Source organism: Culicoides brevitarsis, chromosome 2, assembly GCF_036172545.1.
Source record: "Culicoides brevitarsis isolate CSIRO-B50_1 chromosome 2, AGI_CSIRO_Cbre_v1, whole genome shotgun sequence".
NCBI lineage: Eukaryota > Metazoa > Arthropoda > Insecta > Diptera > Ceratopogonidae > Culicoides > Culicoides brevitarsis.
In genome coordinates this window covers 12,421,446-12,440,580 of record NC_087086.1, presented here as the reverse complement: position 1 = coordinate 12,440,580, position 19,135 = coordinate 12,421,446, and the positions used below count along the sequence as shown (strand labels likewise).

The following is a 19,135-nucleotide window of genomic DNA, read 5'->3' as shown; positions in this document are numbered from 1 at the left end:
CAGCTTTAAGCATTTCGTTGTCAATAATATCACAGGTTGAGTTAAAGATACTGATGCAATGATTTAAAGTAGAATTTGCTAAAAAGTTAGTCTTAGATCTCTTTTCCAGAAAAGGACGTTGTCTCTTCAGATTTTAGGGTATTGGTTTGATTTCAAATGCTCCATTTTTATGACTAGAATTAATTTTATCATTAAGGACATCATGAACGAAAATACAACAGTTTGACAAATGTTGAGTGATTTTCTTCTCTTCGCTATAAATTTTAGCCTTTTAAAGTACATTCTTGAAAATGCTGAAATTTAAAAAAAGAAATTACAAAAAAGTAAAAATTCTTAAAAAAAAATTAATTTGAAAAAATACGCTCATATCTGAATTACCTTTTAGAAGACTTTCAAAATTTTGACCACCTTCAATGAATCAGCAAAATTAAAATAAAATCTATAAAATTATGAAATGCAAATTCCCGAACATTCGCACGTGTTTCTTCATATGTAGGTATGACATTTATTGATTTCAGTTGTATCATTATTATTAAATTTAAATCTAACAAAATCAAAAGTTAATTAACTTTTCTTCAGAAGATTTCTATCAAAATCGAGCTTCTCTTAATCTAAATTCAACTAAGTAATTCATTTCTTCGTAACTATCTGACTCGGATTAATTCGAATCATTTTCGCGGGTGGCTGCGACGTCGACGCGTTAATCGGAGGATCTTTTCGTTTCCAGCCTTGGACTTGCACTGTCGGAATAGCAGATGCTTGACGTGCCACAATTGGCGTGATACTCGTATTGCCATGCGAGTTTTTGGTGATTTGCTGAACTGCCTTCTTGACGACGATCGAAGATGGTGCCACAGACGATGAAGATGCTGCCGCTGCTGCTTGACCTAAAGATGAGACAGAAACAATTCGAGGTGGGGGTTGAGATTGAACAGGTCGAAGGGGTTTTGCCGTTGTCGCAGCAGCAGCAGAAGGAACGGCAGTTTGAGACTTAGAAGCTCTAGAAGCGGGAATTATCGTGACATTTCCGATATTTTGAACACCTTGTGACGGTTTCATGGCGGCTTTTAGAACTTCTATGCCTCGTGCCGACAATTTTGTTGCGGTTTTTATGATATTTGGTGGTTTAGTCGGTTGCGTAGATGTGACAGCACGAACGGAACCCGTTGAAATGGAAGGACGTTGGGTGATTTGTGACGTTGATGTTGTCTGTGGAGGCTTTGGAGGAGCTACAACGCTTGTCGGGGACCGCACAACACTCGTATCTCCCTTTGGCAGTCGATAAACGACCGGTTTTCTCGCCACATTTGTGATTGTCGCTGGTTTCGGCGCTTGTGACGACACAACTTTCGGTTCTTCCGCCGGTTTCTTCGGAATTTTATTAATTGACGTTCCTTCGGGCAAGTCAGGCAAGTAAACTGGCGTTCCCTTTGGTTGCTTTTCCGCATAAGAAATTCCCATATTCGTACTTCTCGGTTTTGTGGCAGGTTTTGGCGCGGGAATTCGCGAAGAAGTGACCGTGACTTCGTCATCGTCGATCTCGATGACATTCGAAGTCGAGGGAATTTCCTTGCGTTTCATCGTCGCAGCTTGTGCTGATGAAGAAACGGGCGGTAAATTTTTGTTTTCAAAATGTTTCTTGTACTGTTCCTCAAATGCATGTTTGGTTGTCACAGATTTGGGTCGGGCTGCTTGGGGTTGCGGCGTCGATCGTTTTGTCACACTACCGGATGATGTTGGAGAAGATGGTTTTGGTAAACTGTGGGACTTACGGAGCAATTCAGCAGTTGGTGTGAGACGAATTGGAACAGGATCACTTGGCGGCGTCGGATTTTTCAACAGAGAAGTGCGAGCGACGCCATTCATGGGATGACTTCGAGCGGTATTGACGCCTCCAAAGTTGTTTGAGTTCCGTTGACGCATTCCAGCGATGAGATCGGATGTTGAAGGACTATCTGGAGCTGGGTTGAACATCGAAGAGGGACCCGTTGTAGATGATGGTGATCTAAAAATATGGAAAAATTTAGTTTTTTAAGATAAAAATTAAGCTTTGCGGGATTTTGGTATCCAGAGTTTGGGGAAATTTTTAAAATATTTCATAAAAATCTTTAAAAAAATTAAAATTTTAAAACTTTTTATCCTAAAAAAGTTTAAAGCCATCCGAGAACAGGGAAAATTTTATTTTTTTCGTTAAAAATTTTCCAAAATCTCAGAAATTTTAACAAATTTTTAAAAAATCTTCAAAATAACTGAAATATTTAATTTTTTTCATCCGAAAAAAAATTTAAAGCAATCTAAAATCATGAAAAATTTAATTTTTTTCTATAAAAACTTAGCAAAACTTCGAAAACTTTTGGTAAATGAAAATAGTATTTCAAAAAAAAAAATGAGAATTTTTTTCGTTTTTTTTTTTGAAAATAAGGAAAATTTTAATTTTTTTTTAAAAATTGAGCTGAATCTCAGGAAATTTTGAAAAATTAAAAAAAAAATTTGATTATCAAAAAATTTAAAAATTTATTTCTTTTGCCGAAAAAAGTTAATAAAAAATAATTTTTTTTTTAATTTTAAAATTTTGCTTTAAAATTTGTTTTTTAGATCAAAAAAAATGAACATAAATGCTCACCTGTAAAGACTTTCAAATAAACTACTTCCTCCTGCACTCGAAATTCCTCCTCCCGAGAGATTACTCATCGGATCAGCAAGCGATCGCATGGCCAAAAGCGGACTTGTCAAGTCACTGTACGGATTTGTACTCGTCGAAGGCATATCGCGCGGGGGCATTCCTGGAAAATGTAATCCGTAATAGGGGTCTGACGACATATTGTACATAAGTTGAGAGATCATGCTGTTCATATTGGGCATATTGGGCAAATTACCGTAATACTGGCCCAAGTAGTTATTGGCGTAGGGGGACATTGGCATACCTTGCATCGCATTCAAATTGTATCGATTCGGATTATTTTGCGCTTTTTCCTCGTCCTCGAGCGCCTTCCATGCTTCGGCTTTTTCCAACTCGGACAGCTCTTCGTCGTCATTGGAAGCCAGCAAGGAGTCGTGTTCGTGGAATTTGTAGATGAGATGAGGGAAGAGTCGCAACATCGTAATGAGGATCGAGTCGACGGGAATTCCGGGTACAGGACGCGATTCCGCATCGTATTCCGTGAGTGTATACAACTCTGCCAACTCGCCATAACTAAAGTGTCGATCGACCGTCATCTCATCCACGACTCGATTACTCATCGCTTGCTTCGTCACGGAGCGCGAGTAAACTTTTTCCTCCATTGTCCCCATTGCCAATAAACGATAAACGTAACACGTTTTCTTCTGTCCCAATCGATAGACCCGGAAAATGCTCTGCAAGTCGGCAGCTGGATTCCAGGATGTGTCGAGAATTATGACACGATTTGCCCCGATCAAATTGATGCCTTGTCCGCCGGCACGAGCGCTAATCAAGAAACATTTGACATCCATGTTGTCGGCACGATTGAATCGCGTGATCATTGTGTGGCGCTTTTGCTTTGGCGTTTGACCATCCAAGCGGTAATAATGAGTGCCCGGCTGATATCCCATTTGGGTCTTCAGGAAATGCTCGACGACAGTGAGGACTGCTACGAAATTCGAAAATATCAAACATTTGTCGCCCAATTCTTCGCATTGTCGCAGGATTTCGACCATTATTTGGAGTTTGTAGCTCGAAATTAGCGTTTCCAAGTCGTTAGGCGTCACGAACCTTTCCCACCATTTGTCGGGAATGCCGCTTTTGCTTCCTGAAAAATGAAAATTTCGTTAAAGTTTATTGTGTATTTGAAAAAAAAATTAGATTTTGAGAAATCAAAAAATTAAAATCACAGATTTTTGTGGAAATCAACTTTAGAATGCATATTTATTAACTTTTAGCTTTGAAACCCATCAAAATTTGGTTGAAAAGTGACTTGAGAAAAAAAGTACGATTTTTGCTCCTCATATGATAAAATCGTACTTTTTTTTATTTGATCAAAAATCGATCAGATATCAATGGAAATCAACTTTAGAATGCATATTTATTAACTTTTAGCTTTGAAACCCATCAAAAATTGGTTGAAAAGTGACTTGAGAAAAAAAGTACGATTTTTGCTCCTCATATGATAAAATCGTAGGTACTTTTTTTTATTTCATCAAAAATCGATCAGATATCAATGAAAATCAACTTTAGAATGAATATTTATTAACTTTTAGCTTTTTTACGATTTTTGCTCCTCATTGATAAAATCGTACTTTTTTTATTTGATCAAAAATCGATCAGATATCAATGGAAATCAACTTTAGAATGAAACCCATATTGAGAAAAAAAGTACGATTTTTGCTCCTCATATTAAAATCTTTTATCGCTTTGAAATCAACCATATTTATTAACTTTTCTTTGAAACCCAATTGGTTGAAAAGTGACTTGAGAAAAAGTACGATTTTTGCTCCTCATAAAAAATCATATGATAAAATCGTACTTTTTTTTATTTGAAAATCAAAAATCGATCAGATATCAATGGAAATCAACTTTAGAATGCATATTTATTAACTTTTAGCTTTGAAACCCATCAAAAATTGGTTGAAAAGTGACTTGAGAAAAAAAGTACGATTTTTGCTCCTCATATGATAAAATCGTACTTTTTTTTATTTCATCAAAAAAAATCGATCAACTTTAGAAGATATCAATGGTAAATCAAAAACTCAGATATCAATGGAAATCAACTTTAGAATGCATATTTATTAACTTTTAGCTTTGAAACCCATCAAAAATTGGTTGAAAAGTGACTTGAGAAAAAAAGTACGATTTTTGCTCCTCATATGATAAAATCGTACTTTTTTTTATTCCATCAAAAATCGATCAGATATCAATGGAAATCAACTTTAGAATGCATATTTATTAACTTTTAGCTTTGAAACCCATCAAAAATTGGTTGAAAAGTGACTTGAGAAAAAAAGTACGATTTTTGCTCCTCATATGATAAAATCGTACTTTTTTTTATTTCATCAAAAATCGATCAGATATCAATGGAAATCAACTTTAGAATGCATATTTATTAACTTTTAGCTTTGAAACCCATCAAAAATTGGTTGAAAAGTGACTTGAGAAAAAAAGTACGATTTTTGCTCCTCATATGATAAAATCGTACTTTTTTTTATTTCATCAAAAATCGATCAGATATCAATGGAAATCAACTTTAGAATGCATATTTATTAACTTTTAGCTTTGAAACCCATCAAAAATTGGTTGAAAAGTGACTTGAGAAAAAAAGTACGATTTTTGCTCCTCATATGATAAAATCGTACTTTTTTTTATTTCATCAAAAATCGATCAGATATCAATGGAAATCAACTTTAGAATGCATATTTATTAACTTTTAGCTTTGAAACCCATCAAAAATTGGTTGAAAAGTGACTTGAGAAAAAAAGTACGATTTTTGCTCCTCATATGATAAAATCGTACTTTTTTTTATTTCATCAAAAATCGATCAGATATCAATGGAAATCAACTTTAGAATTTGGCATATTTATTAACTTTTAGCTTTGAAACCCATCAAAAATTGGTTGAAAAGTGACTTGAGAAAAAAAGTACGATTTTTGCTCCTCATATGATAAAATCGTACTTTTTTTTATTTCATCAAAAATCGATCAGATATCAATGGAAATCAACTTTAGAATGCATATTTATTAACTTTTAGCTTTGAAACCCATCAAAAATTGGTTGAAAAGTGACTTGAGAAAAAAAGTACGATTTTTGCTCCTCATATGATAAAATCGTACTTTTTTTTATTTCATCAAAAATCGATCAGATATCAATGGAAATCAACTTTAGAATGCATATTTATTAACTTTTAGCTTTGAAACCCATCAAAAATTGGTTGAAAAGTGACTTGAGAAAAAAAGTACGATTTTTGCTCCTCATATGATAAAATCGTACTTTTTTTTATTTCATCAAAAATCGATCAGATATCAATGGAAATCAACTTTAGAATGCATATTTATTAACTTTTAGCTTTGAAACCAATGGAAATCAACTTTAGAATGCATATTTATTAACTTTTAGCATTGAAACCCATCAAAAATTGGTTGAAAAGTGACTTGAGAAAAAAAGTACGATTTTTGCTCCTCATATGATAAAATCGTACTTTTTTTTATTTCATCAAAAATCGATCAGATATCAATGGAAATCAACTTTAGAATGCATATTTATTAACTTTTAGCTTTGAAACCCATCAAAAATTGGTTGAAAAGTGACTTGAGAAAAAAAGTACGATTTTTGCTCCTCATATGATAAAATCGTACTTTTTTTTATTTCATCAAAAATCGATCAGATATCAATGGAAATCAACTTTAGAATGCATATTTATTAACTTTTAGCTTTGAAACCCATCAAAAATTGGTTGAAAAGTGACTTGAGAAAAAAAGTACGATTTTTGCTCCTCATATGATAAAATCGTACTTTTTTTTATTTCATCAAAAATCGATCAGATATCAATGGAAATCAACTTTAGAATGCATATTTATTAACTTTTAGCTTTGAAACCCATCAAAAATTGGTTGAAAAGTGACTTGAGAAAAAAGTACGATTTTTGCTCCTCATATGATAAAATCGTACTTTTTTTTATTTCATCAAAAATCGATCAGATATCAATGGAAATCAACTTTAGAATGCATATTTATTAACTTTTAGCTTTGAAACCCATCAAAAATTGGTTGAAAAGTGACTTGAGAAAAAAAGTACGATTTTTGCTCCTCATATGATAAAATCGTACTTTTTTTTATTTCATCAAAAATCGATCAGATATCAATGGAAATCAACTTTAGAATGCATATTTATTAACTTTTAGCTTTGAAACCCATCAAAAATTGGTTGAAAAGTGACTTGAGAAAAAAAGTACGATTTTTGCTCCTCATATGATAAAATCGTACTTTTTTTTATTTCATCAAAAATCGATCAGATATCAATGGAAATCAACTTTAGAATGCATATTTATTAACTTTTAGCTTTGAAACCCATCAAAAATTGGTTGAAAAGTGACTTGAGAAAAAAAGTACGATTTTTGCTCCTCATATGATAAAATCGTACTTTTTTTTTTTTTTTCGATCGAACATCGATCAGATATCAATGGAAATCAACTTTAGAATGCATATTTATTAACTTTTAGCTTTGAAACCCATCAAAAATTGGTTGAAAAGTGACTTGAGAAAAAAAGTACGATTTTTGCTCCTCATATGATAAAATCGTACTTTTTTTTATTTCATCAAAAATCGATCAGATATCAATGGAAATCAACTTTAGAATGCATATTTATTAACTTTTAGCTTTGAAACCCATCAAAAATTGGTTGAAAAGTGACTTGAGAAAAAAAGTACGATTTTTGCTCCTCATATGATAAAATCGTACTTTTTTTTATTTGATCAAAAATCGATCAGATATCAATGGAAATCAACTTTAGAATGCATATTTATTAACTTTTAGCTTTGAAACCCATCAAAAATTGGTTGAAAAGTGACTTGAGAAAAAAAGTACGATTTTTGCTCCTCATATGATAAAATCGTACTTTTTTTTATTTCATCAAAAATCGATCAGATATCAATGGAAATCAACTTTAGAATGCATATTTATTAACTTTTAGCTTTGAAACCCATCAAAAATTGGTTGAAAAGTGACTTGAGAAAAAAAGTACGATTTTTGCTCCTCATATGATAAAATCGTACTTTTTTTTATTTCATCAAAAATCGATCAGATATCAATGGAAATCAACTTTAGAATGCATATTTATTAACTTTTAGCTTTGAAACCCATCAAAAATTGGTTGAAAAGTGACTTGAGAAAAAAAGTACGATTTTTGCTCCTCATATGATAAAATCGTACTTTTTTTAATTCGATCAAAAATCGATCAGATATCAATGGAAATCAACTTTAGAATGCATATTTATTAACTTTTAGCTTTGAAACCCATCAAAAATTGGTTGAAAAGTGACTTGAGAAAAAAAGTACGATTTTTGCTCCTCATATGATAAAATCGTACTTTTTTTTATTTGTTCAAAAATCGATCAGATATCAATGAAAATCAACTTTAGAATGCATATTTATTAACTTTTAGCAAAAATCGATCAGATATCAATGAAAATCAACTTTAGAATGCATATTTATTAACTTTTAGCTTTGAAACCCATCAAAAATTGGTTGAAAAGTGACTTGAGAAAAAAAGTACGATTTTTGCTCCTCATATGATAAAATCGTACTTTTTTTTTATTTGATCAAAAATCGATCAGATATCAATGGAAATCAACTTTAGAATGCATATTTATTAACTTTTAGCTTTGAACACCATCAAAATTTAGTTGAAAAGTGACTTGAGAAAAAAAGTACGATTTTAGCTCCTCATATTGGATAGATTTTACTCAAAAACGTATAAATTGAACAAATTTCAGATATTTTCATGTTAAAAAAAGGAAAATCTTTAGAACTTACCTCCAATATCGAATACGTCATCAGGTAAATCTTCCTCATCACACCGCTCCAGCAACTTATCCAAATTTTTCTCAAACATTTTTGTCGTCTTTTTAGTTTGATTCTTGCGACTTGACTCGAAAGCAGACTCCAAAACTCTCGGATGCGTCCAAATTTTCCTCAAATACGTGTAATCCGGCAACAAATGATTTCCCTTGATCTTATCTGACTCGCCCAAGTCACTTTTGAGCTTGTCCAAGTACATTTTATAGAGTTTCTTCTGCACTTCTGTCAACGGCACATAAATCACATATTCGTGCTTTGTTGGCAGCTCATCTTTCAGTATCGTGAATTCCTTGCGTTCGACAAACGGCTGCAATTTGCGATGCAAAACGAAGGAGCGTCTCTTCATTTGACGAATTTCCGACGATGTCGAGTCCTTGTGTTGTCCCTGTTTGATCGGATTCGCGTAACGATTGTTGAATTCCTTTTCCGTGCCCAAAAACGAGGGTTTGATCCAGTTCACCATGCAATAATATTCGTTCAAGTTATTTTGGATGGGAGTACCGGTCAAGATGATTCGTCGTTTGGTTGTTATTTGACTCACGGCTTTGCTGATGCCACTTTTGCTGTTTTTGATGACGTGCCCTTCGTCGCAAACCACGAGATCAGCTCCCGGTTCGATGAGACACTTTTCGATGGTGCTTTCGATGTATTTGGCTTCACGATCGTCCATTTGGCGCGCGTTTTTGCGACGTGGATTGTAATTTACGAGAGATCGGAATGTCTCGTAACCAAGTAAAAGACATCCTGCTTGTCCGGCGTTCGTTTTTCCGAGCCACGTGTCTTGCTGCGACGGCGTGTCTTTCTTTACAATGCCACAAGAATACCATTCCGAGAGGATTTTTGTCTTTTCTTTGATCGTCATGTTCTCTTCGTAGCAGAATACCTTCATTTTGCGCGTTTTTTTGATGCTGGCGATCCATCGTTCGAACTCCTCGAACCAATTCATGATGGTACTTTTTGGGCAGAGTACCAGAATTTTGTTCGTTTTGAGACGCGGGTAACGGATAATCGTGTGAAGCAGCGCGATCAGCTGTAAAGTCTTCCCGAGACCCATGCAATGAGCCAAAATGCATCCAGAACCGGGATATTTCTCGATATCGTCGATGGGACCATAGCAATTGTTGTACATGAAACGAACGCCATCCTTTTGATGTGGCTTCAACTTTCGCACGATGTCAGGATGAACGGTTATCGGTTCGTCATTCTTCTTATCGTAGTCCAGGACGAATTCCTCTTCCAAATCGGGGCGTTGCGACAGTAATTGTGTCATACTTTGACTCATTTTCTCCAATCTTTTGGCTCGTTTGACTTCCGCTTCTTGTGCTGCCTTCGTTTCGCTCGCCAAATCTGCTTCCGACATGATTTTTCGGGTGTTGCGGGACCGAACGGGAGCTTCGTTCGTTGATTCGTTGTCCGATTCGCTGCTTAACGAGATGTAATCCTCCACATTTGGGACTTTTGTCGTTGTATCGGGCTCCAAATCGGCATCTAGCTCGGCAAGGGCCTCACTTTCCTTCACTTTTTCCGTGGCAACTTTGAACATGGACAAATCCAGGGCGTCGTCGTCGTCATCTTTGCTGCCATCGGGCGTATTGAGTGGCTCTCGATCGATCACGGAGCTACGTCTTCGGTTATTTGACTTTTTAGGCGGCGGCGATTTTTCTTCCAAACCCGAATCGATACTCGGTAACTTGTCTTTGTTCGAATTTCGTTGATTTTGGTCCAACGACGACAAGAAACGGTCCATGATGATGCTCGAATCTGAGTCGTCGGAGGATTCCGAGTCATGCGCTTCGGAATTTACGCTGATTGCACTTTCGTCGTCATCCAGGTCGGAATCGGAGCTTTCGAGTAATTGACGTTTAATTTCTTCGTTGATTTTTTTCAGGTATTCGGCTTCGGTGGCGGGAGCTTTTGTCATGGGCAATAAGGTTTCTTCCTCGCTGTCTTCGCCGTGAACGTCAGCAGCTCCGTTTACGAGTTCGGCGACGTTCAAAGCCTTTTTGGGCGCTTGTTTCTTCAAAAATGGCGCAGGACGATCGTTTTTGCGGTCGTTGTCTTTGTTGCGACGCGCAAGATTGCTCAAATTGCACAAACGATCGATCGAAGCGTCGGAATCGCTTTCGGAATTGTCTTCGTCGTCAGAATCTTTCTTTGTGGGAGCGATTTCTGGTAACTGTTTTCCGGGACTTTTCGGTAAAAGACGTTTTTTGCCGCATTCTTCTTCGATTTCGCTGTCGAGGGCATCGGAATACGAAGCTTCTACCATGTCAATGATATTTTGACGGATTTCGTTGTCAGAACCTAAAAGTAAAAATAGGAAAAAATTAATTTTATGATAAAAAAAGATTGAAATTTATTTCAAAATTTTTATTTTTTGTGCCATTTGATAAGTAAAAATCGAAACATTATTTTTTTTTTAATTTTGAGAGAATTAAAAAAAAGTTCTTTTTAAAAATTCCAAAAATACAAAGAAAAATTCAAAAATCTTATAAAAAAAAAATATTTTCTTTGAACTTTTTTCAAAAATTTTCAAGATATTAAAAAGAAAATTTTTTTAAAAAAATTGTTTTTCCTTTAAAAAAAGAAAAAAATATTTTATAGATAAAAAAAAATTGAAATTTTTTTCAAATTCTGCTTTTTGTCCTATTTGAAAAGTAAAAATTAAAAATAAATTCATAAATTCAATAAATCATCTTTAGAATGAATATTTAGTCAGTTTTATGCTTGAAACTGGTTAAAAAATGACTTAAAATTAAAAAATATTTTTTTTTTTATTTTTTTAAGGCCGCTCCAAATTTTTTTTGAACTTTTTGTCACATGCCCCATTTCAAAAGCCGAAAATCCAATGGGGCAAAATAAAAAAAAAGTTAAAAATTTCATCAAAAATGACCGTTTTTTAGTCTATTTTCATAATTTTTCAAGGAATTTTTAAAAAATTTTAATTTTTTCTTTGTTTTTTTTTTATCTTTTATATTGAAAATGATATATTTTCAAAAATTTTCTTCTTTTAATTTTTTTTTCGAAAAACATTAAATTTTAGTTTTTAAAATTTTTTTTATGATACCTTAAAAACAATTCAAATAATGATTAATAACGAAAAACTGTTTAAATTTTGTCATTTTGTATGAAAAAGTATTTCAAATCTTTTTTTTTTGTTGCCCTCCCCATTTTGAAAAAAAGTTTCTGGGACAATAAGTTCGAAAAAAATTTGGAGCGGCCTAATTCTTTTTAAAAATTCCAAAAATACAAAGAAAAAGTTAAAAATAAAAAAAAAAATATTTTCTTTGGAGTTTTTTCAAAAAAAAAAATCAAGAATTTTTTAAAAAATTTTTTTAGATAAAAAACTTTTTAAAAAATTTTTTAAAAAATGTTTGGGAGACTAAAAAAATTAGAAAAAAAAACTTACTTAGTTCATTATCGTAGTCTTCAGCTTCACTTTCACTCTCAGTCATGTACCCCAAAATATCTTTCTTTGCTTGGCGATTTTGTTTAGCGAACATTTTCGGATCAACTTCCGTTCCAACATCAGTTACATCTCTCGGGCACTCGAATTTCATCATCAATTGTCGCCATTTCTTATCACTTTCCTTCAAAACTTCCCGAATTTTTGTCAAATTCGTTTCTTTGGTGATGCACCACTCAGTCGCCGTCTCATTGACGGATTTTGAGAACTTTTCCAAGCTTTCGATATGCAAACGCACCGGATCAATGATCATCGAGTCCTCTTGCGTGTCTTGCGGAACCTCACTTTGCACGGATTCTTCAACGACATCAACTTCCATGCCCATCTCGGAGCCATCCACGACCAACGACTCACTGGAAATCTCCTTTTTTAAGTTCTCAATGACGAGATCTTCGAGATTTTCGTTTTGTGCGATGATTTCTTCCTTGATTTCAAGCGACATTGGTTCCGGGATGGATTTTTCCGGCATTTGCAAGGATTCTTCGTTGTCAATTTGCGTGATATCCTGTACGAGACTGATGTGGTTCAAGATGTTGTAGATATTTTTGCTGAAATTTTCCTTGTCTGAGGTTTTTAGGGATGTCGCAAGTTGAATTATGTGATCGATTGTGGTATTTACGAGCTTGTCCGTGTCTTCAACGACGAGATTGAAGTTCATCGGAAGCTTTTTCGCCAAATAATCGTGATCTTGGCTGATTTGACGCGTTTCCGTGAGCTCAGCGGGCAAAAGGATGTTGTTCAGTTGGTCATCAATGTGCTCTTTGCTGGTTGACGGAACGGGATCTGTAATACTTTTCGGTTTTTCGGGTGATTTAGATGTTTCTGGGGTCTCTGTGGTCTTGAGAGGAGCAAAAGTTTCTTCAGAAATGAACTCAGAAACGGAGTTTTCTTGTTCGGGAGCGAAAGTTTCTTCAGAAATGAAAGCAGAAACACTTTTTTCTGCATTTTCTGTCTCTTTTGGGGCTTCAACTGTAGTAAAGTCTTCATTTTTCGCAACTTCCTCGATGTTCGGTACTTCAATTTGTGTCTCCAAACTCTCTGACGCAATTTCAACAGGAGCTTTCGACTTTTCATTCTCATTTTGAATCAAACTATCACTCAAAATGATCGTTTTTTGTGAATCCGTGTCATCCTCCGGTGCCGTTTCAAAGTCCATCTCCGTCGAAATCGTCGAATTGAAAATATTTGGAACGCCATTGTACGAAGTGTCGCTAGCTTGTGAGTCAACAGCTTCCAATTTCTTAGGAACTTTAACCGAATCGGGGATTTTTTCCTCTAAAACGTTCACTTGCAGTTCCGGATCTCCATAATTTTCGACATCTTGCACCTCTGACGTCTCAATAACTTCCGTTTCTAATTCCGGACATTGCGTTGCGACAATTTCTTGACTCATATTCATCGCGATATCATCTTCTGCCTCATCGAAACTCGAATATTCAAGCTCATCGTTGCGAAATTCATTTTCTGGCGTCGTTCGTCGACTGTAATCGTGTTCATGCCCACTTCCGTTCGAGGCGCGATCCTCTTCCGCTGCTGGTTTAACCAAAATTTGACTTCCCTGCGACGCTTCTTCGTCTTCTTCGTCATTTCCCATTTCAATGTAGACCGTATCGTTATCACTTTCGGACAAGGAATCCATCTTTTCGTCGTCATTGGCGTCATTTTGCTCCAAATTTGGTCTACTTGTGTCTGTGATATTGAAAATTTGGTCTAAATCCGCGTCATCCAAGTCGTCGTCGAACAAATTTGAGTCCGAAGTGGTTGATGTTAATGCCATTTTGCTAAAAAAATATAATTTTTTTGGTTAGTCTTGGCTCGAAATCCAAGAATTCGGACTCACTCTTTTCAAAATTGACGCATCGATGGAAATTTCTGGCAAATTATGGCGAATTTTTGCTCGTCTGGCGTACGCAAGACACTCCCACGGTAGTTTTGGCAGAAGTTTGTCCGTGAAAAGCGTAAATAATTAATGAAATTTATCGAAAAATGTTGTGCAAACTTTTGTTTTGTTTGGATAGCATGACGTTTCCCGGAATTAGAGGAGAACTGTCAAAGTGACGTTTCGTGTTGAGGGAGTGCGCCGGTAAATTTATTCGAATTTCAATAAAAATCTTTAATTTTTCTTTATTTTATTCGTTTTTTAGGTGTTGTTAGTTTACAAAAGTGTTTGATACTTTATGCTTTCAAGTCCAATTTCAAAGTTTTGCACAAAAATGCGAGAATATCGGATGCTTCCTCGATTTTTTTCGCTGTCGGCTTCCCGAATCCGTGTCCCGCTTTGCTGTAAACGCGCAAAAAGAGCGGATTCGTCTGAAATTCGCATCCTTTGACGGCCTCATGCAGTGCCGCAACGAATTTCAACGAGTGCAACGGCGATACGCGATCATCGTGACTCGCTGTCAACACCATCGTTGCCGGATACTGCTCTTTGGCGGACTTTGGTGTACGCACATTGTGCAACGGCGAATATTTCAGCAAGTTTTCAAAGTGTTTTGGGTCCTCGATGTCTCCATAATCCGATTGCCATGCCTGTCCGATGGTAAATTTGTGGAAACGTAACATATCCAAGACGCCAACTTGCGCCACAGCAGCTCCAAACAACTCGGGACGTTGATTGATGCAAGCGCCAACTAACAATCCGCCATTAGAACCGCCCTGAATGGCAATTTTATCGGGTGATGTGTACCCTTCGGCGACGAGAAACTCGGCTGCAGCTTGAAAATCGTCGAAACAATTTTGTTTGTTGAGCAATCGACCGCCATCGTGCCAACGTTCGCCATATTCGCCGCCTCCACGGATATTCGGGTAAGCAAGAACGCCGTCGAAGGAGTCAATGAAGACAAGTCCCGTCACACTAAAGCTCGGTTGAATGTTGATATTGAAGCCGCCGTAGCCGTACAAGAGACATCCCTTGCGTTTATCCTTGCCCGATGACTTTTTCTGGATGATAAACATGGGAATTTTCTCGCCATCTTTGCTCTTGTAGAACTTTTGTTCGACCTCGTATTGCGATCCGTCGAAATTCTCGAGCTTTACTTCGCGGAAAAGCGTCGGTTTCTCATTTGGCTTCGCAAAGTCAAACTTGTAAATGACGCCCGGAGTCAAAAACGACACAAAATGGTAGAAAACTTCCGAATATTTCTTCTCGCCACTGAAACCCATGATCGTTCCAATTGGAATATCAAACTTGAAAATCTCTTTGCCATCGACGAGACTATTGGCACGCAACACAGACTTCACGTCATCGATGTAACCCAAGATAATCTTGTCCTTGTCGACACAATGGCACCAATCAAGCACGTTTTTCGGGTGTTCGGGCACGAGAACCTTCCATTCGGCATCCAAATTGTCAAAATCGATGTTGATAACGTGATAATTTTTGGCATTTTTGTTAGTACGGAAGCTGAAGACGCTGCCCTCGTTCGTGATATAATCGAAATCCGCCTCGAATTTATCGACAACTTTGACAAATTCCTGCTTTCCTTGGATATCGACACCGTCGATTTTGGCAAAATATAAAAGCATGTCCTTGCAGCCTTGCATAATGTATAAGATGAGGTATTTGCCACAGTGCGAGACTTCGGGCATAAGACGCCAATTTGGTTCTTCGGGAAATTCGGCGATTAAAACGTCTTTTTCTTGGTCATCGCCGACGCGGTGATAATAAAGTTTTTGGTTTTGCATGGCATCGGTCTCGACTCCGTCGGCTTTTCCTTGTTTTGGGTAGCGCTGAAAGAGAAATATAGATTTTAGAAGTGAAAAACGTTAAAATTTAATTTAAAAACTATTAAGTCAAAGCTTAAGCCTTAAGTCAAAGTCACTTAAAGTCAAATTACAAAAATTATTTTAAAATTTCGACTTAGGCTTGAGAATAAGTCTCATTAAGTCAAAAACAAAAACTTAATTTGAATTTTTTTGATTTTCAAAAAAAAATATAATTTGAAAATGAAAAATTTTCATAAAAATTTGGAAATTAAGTTAATTAATTTGACTTAAGGGTGTTCCAAGACCGTTTTCTGTTTCGCGTTTCCTCCCCCATCATTTTAATCAAAAATCACCATGAAATTGAAATTGAAATTGAAATCAGAAATTGAAACTAAAAAATAAAAAAAATTGAAACTGAGAAAAAATTTTTCCTTTGACATAGTTTTGTTTTAAAAACTAAATCAAGAGCAAAAAAAATGTGTCAAAAACTGTGTCAAAGCAATTTTTGTAAAATCTTGCTCCAAATGGATAAAAATTTGTCAGAGGGCTCTAATTTATCATTTTTAATCATTTTGCAACTCAAAACTGCCAAAAAATTGAAACTGAAAAATTTTTTTCCTTTGACATAGTTTTGTTTTGAAAACTTTGTTTTGTTTTGCAAAACTAAATCAAGAGCAAAAAAACTGTGTCAAAAACTGTGTCAAAGCAATTTTTGTCAAATCTTGCTCCAAATGGATAAAAATTTGTCAGAGGGCTCTAATTTATCATTTTTAATCATTTTATAACTCAAAACTGCCAAAAAATTGAAACTGAAAAAATTTTTTTCCTTTGACATAGTTTTGTTTTGAAAACTAAATCAAGAGCAAAAAAACTGTGTCAAAAACTGTGTCAAAGCAATTTTTGTCAAATCTTGCTCCAAATGGATAAAAATTTGTCAGAGGGCTCTAATTTATCATTTTTAATCATTTTATAACTCAAAACTGCCAAAAAATTGAAACTGAAAAAATTTTTTTCTTTGACATAGTTTTGTTTTGAAAACTAAATCAAGAGCAAAAAAACTGTGTCAAAAACTGTGTCAAAGCAATTTTTGTCAAATCTTGCTCCAAATGGATAAAAATTTGTCAGAGGGCTCTAATTTATCATTTTTAATCATTTTATAACTCAAAACTGCCAAAAAATTGAAACTGAAAAAATTTTTTTTCTTTGACATAGTTTTGTTTTGAAAACTAAATCAAGAGCAAAAAAACTGTGTCAAAAACTGTGTCAAAGCAATTTTTGTCAAATCTTGCTCCAAATGGATAAAAATTTGTCAGAGGGCTCTAATTTATCATTTTTAATCATTTTATAACTCAAAACTGCCAAAAAATTGAAACTGAAAAAATTTTTTTTCTTTGACATAGTTTTGTTTTGAAAACTAAATCAAGAGCAAACTGTGTCAAAAACTGTGTCAAAGCAATTTTTGTCAAATCTTGCTCCAAATGGATAAAAATTTGTCAAAGGGCTCTAATTTATCATTTTTAATCATTTTGCAACTCAAAACTGCCAAAAAATTGAAACTGAAAAAAATTTTTTTCTTTGACATATTTTTGTTTTGAAAACTAAATCAAGAGCAAAAAAACTGTGTCAAAAACTGTGTCAAAGCAATTTTTGTCAAATCTTGCTCCAAATGGATTAAAATTTGTCAGAGGGCTCTAATTTATCATTTTTAATCATTTTATAACTCAAAACTGCCAAAAAATTGAAACTGAAAAAAAATTTTTTCTTTGACATAGTTTTGTTTTGAAAACTAAATCAAGAGCAAAAAAACTGTGTCAAAAACTGTGTCAAAGCAATTTTTGTCAAATCTTGCTCCAAATGGATTAAAATTTGTCAAAGGGCTCTAATTTATCATTTTTAATCATTTTGCAACTCAAAACTGCCAAAAAATTGAAACTGAAAAAAAAATTTTTCTTTGACATAGTTTTGTTTTGAAAACTAAATCAAGAGCAAAAAAACTGTGTCAAAAACTTTCAAAGCAATTTTTTATCTTGCTTGGATAAAAATTTGTCAGACTAATTTATCATTTTTAATCATTTTGCAACTCAAAACTGCCAAAAAACGAAAATCTATATAAAATTTCTATATCATCCATCCCCCATGGATTTTTTTCAAGCATGTAACGCGAAACAGAAAATGGTTTTGGAACACCCTAATTTAAGTTTAGTTGGCTTAAGTTAAAACATTTTCTTAGAATTTTGACTTAAAAAATCTTTTAGACCCTGTTCGGAAATTTTTTTCGCATTTTTTTAAATTTGATATTTTTACTGATAATTTTAGAAAATTTCTCAAAAAAATGAAATAAATGAGGTAGGAGGAAGTTCAAAAGGCTTCAATAAGACGTCACTTACCGGATAGAAAAATCCCTTATTATCCAAAGTCCATGCGCATCTCACGAATTTCGTGTGAACCAAAGTCTCCGGAAAATCTTTTCCCGTTTCGACATCTTTAACTTTAATTTTCACCCAATCGGAGCCACTTTCACTCAATCCGTACGCAAACAACTTGCCGTCATCGCTAAAAACGGATCCCTGCAACGCAATTGTCCCGTCGTCACTCAACGTATTCGGGTCCAAAAAGACTTCCGGCACCGCTTCCAACGACGTTTGCACATAAAGCACATTCTGATTCTGCAATCCGGTGTTTTTGTAGAAGAAATATCGATCCCCGTGACGCGTTGGACACGAATACTTTTCGTAATTCCAGAATTTCGTGAGTTTTGCATTCAATTTTTGCCATTCGCCGCCTTCCTCGAGGAACGGCTTCACAATTGCGTTCTGACTTTCGACGTATTTTTGCGTTTCCGGGCTGTCGGGATCCTCCAACCATCGATATGGGTCGGGAATTTTCTTGCCGTGGATCTCGTCGACGATTGTTTCGTCTTTGCGTGCCTCGGGATACTTGAATGGACCCATAATTGAGCTGCTACTTGCACTACGGAAAAATCTTAAAGTGGCGGATGATGATCTCACTGAAAATTTTTGCAATGTTTACAAAGCGATTAATTGATATGACCTGCAGTGGAAAATTAGAATGACGACAGATGGCACGGAAAAAACACGAAAAACGGAAGTCTTACCAGTTGGCGGCGTCAAATGCGACTTCAGGGACTGCAAAATGGGAGTTTTGTGGAAAGATTTCAAAGTTTTGAGCATAAATGCAGTTGGAAAGAGAGATGAAAATGATGAATTGCAGTTCTTTGGCGACTTTTAACTGTCAAAATTGTCAAATGCCTCGTCGTGGCACGAAAAAAATACCGACAAGAGCGCTTTTTGTGAACAATTTCCATAAAAAATCTGAAAAAATCTTCGAAATTCGGTAAAAAAATTAAATTTTTAAATAATTTTTTAAATTTTTCATTAAAAATTTTATTTTTTATTTCCACAGACAGACAGAAACCTTTT

The 19,135-nt window shown here is 34.9% G+C and overlaps 2 protein-coding genes across 3 annotated transcripts; both read right to left on the bottom strand.

Moving 5' to 3' along the window:
- Positions 1-488: 488 nt before the first annotated feature.
- LOC134828516 (transcriptional regulator ATRX-like) lies at positions 489-13,988 on the bottom strand. The gene is made up of 5 exons (XM_063841496.1): positions 13,831-13,988; positions 11,934-13,771; positions 8,480-10,828; positions 2,624-3,767; positions 489-2,005 (listed from the first exon to the last, which is right to left on the bottom strand). Exons 2-5 carry the CDS (start codon positions 13,765-13,767, stop codon positions 631-633), a joined length of 6,702 nt encoding a protein of 2,233 aa, XP_063697566.1. The 5' UTR covers positions 13,768-13,771; positions 13,831-13,988; the 3' UTR covers positions 489-630.
- Positions 13,989-14,105: 117 nt separating this feature from the next.
- LOC134832093 (prolyl endopeptidase) lies at positions 14,106-18,949 on the bottom strand. Of its 2 annotated transcripts, none has more exons than XM_063845992.1 (3): positions 18,811-18,949; positions 18,083-18,746; positions 14,106-15,719 (listed from the first exon to the last, which is right to left on the bottom strand). In XM_063845992.1, exons 2-3 carry the CDS (start codon positions 18,644-18,646, stop codon positions 14,166-14,168), a joined length of 2,118 nt encoding a protein of 705 aa, XP_063702062.1. In that variant the 5' UTR covers positions 18,647-18,746; positions 18,811-18,949; the 3' UTR covers positions 14,106-14,165. The 2 variants fall into 2 exon arrangements, with proteins under 2 accessions (XP_063702062.1, XP_063702061.1); XM_063845991.1 differs by having other exon boundaries at positions 18,083-18,702; positions 18,811-18,935.
- Positions 18,950-19,135: the final 186 nt, after the last annotated feature.

Coding starts and splice junctions, on each gene's coding strand:
- LOC134828516 (XM_063841496.1), bottom strand. CDS start 13,767: ATGGCATTAACATCAACCACTTCGGACTCAAATTTGTTCGACGACGAC. Junction 10,829..11,933: donor AGACTACGATAATGAACTAA/GTAAGTTTTTTT, acceptor TTTTACTTTTAG/GTTCTGACAACGAAATCCGT. Junction 3,768..8,479: donor TGACGTATTCGATATTGGAG/GTAAGTTCTAAA, acceptor TTCATTTTTCAG/GAAGCAAAAGCGGCATTCCC.
- LOC134832093 (XM_063845991.1), bottom strand. CDS start 18,886: ATGCTCAAAACTTTGAAATCTTTCCACAAAACTCCCATTTTGCAGTCC. Junction 18,703..18,810: donor GCATTTGACGCCGCCAACTG/GTAAGACTTCCG, acceptor AAAAATTTTCAG/TGAGATCATCATCCGCCACT. Junction 15,720..18,082: donor ATAAGGGATTTTTCTATCCG/GTAAGTGACGTC, acceptor TTTCTCTTTCAG/CGCTACCCAAAACAAGGAAA.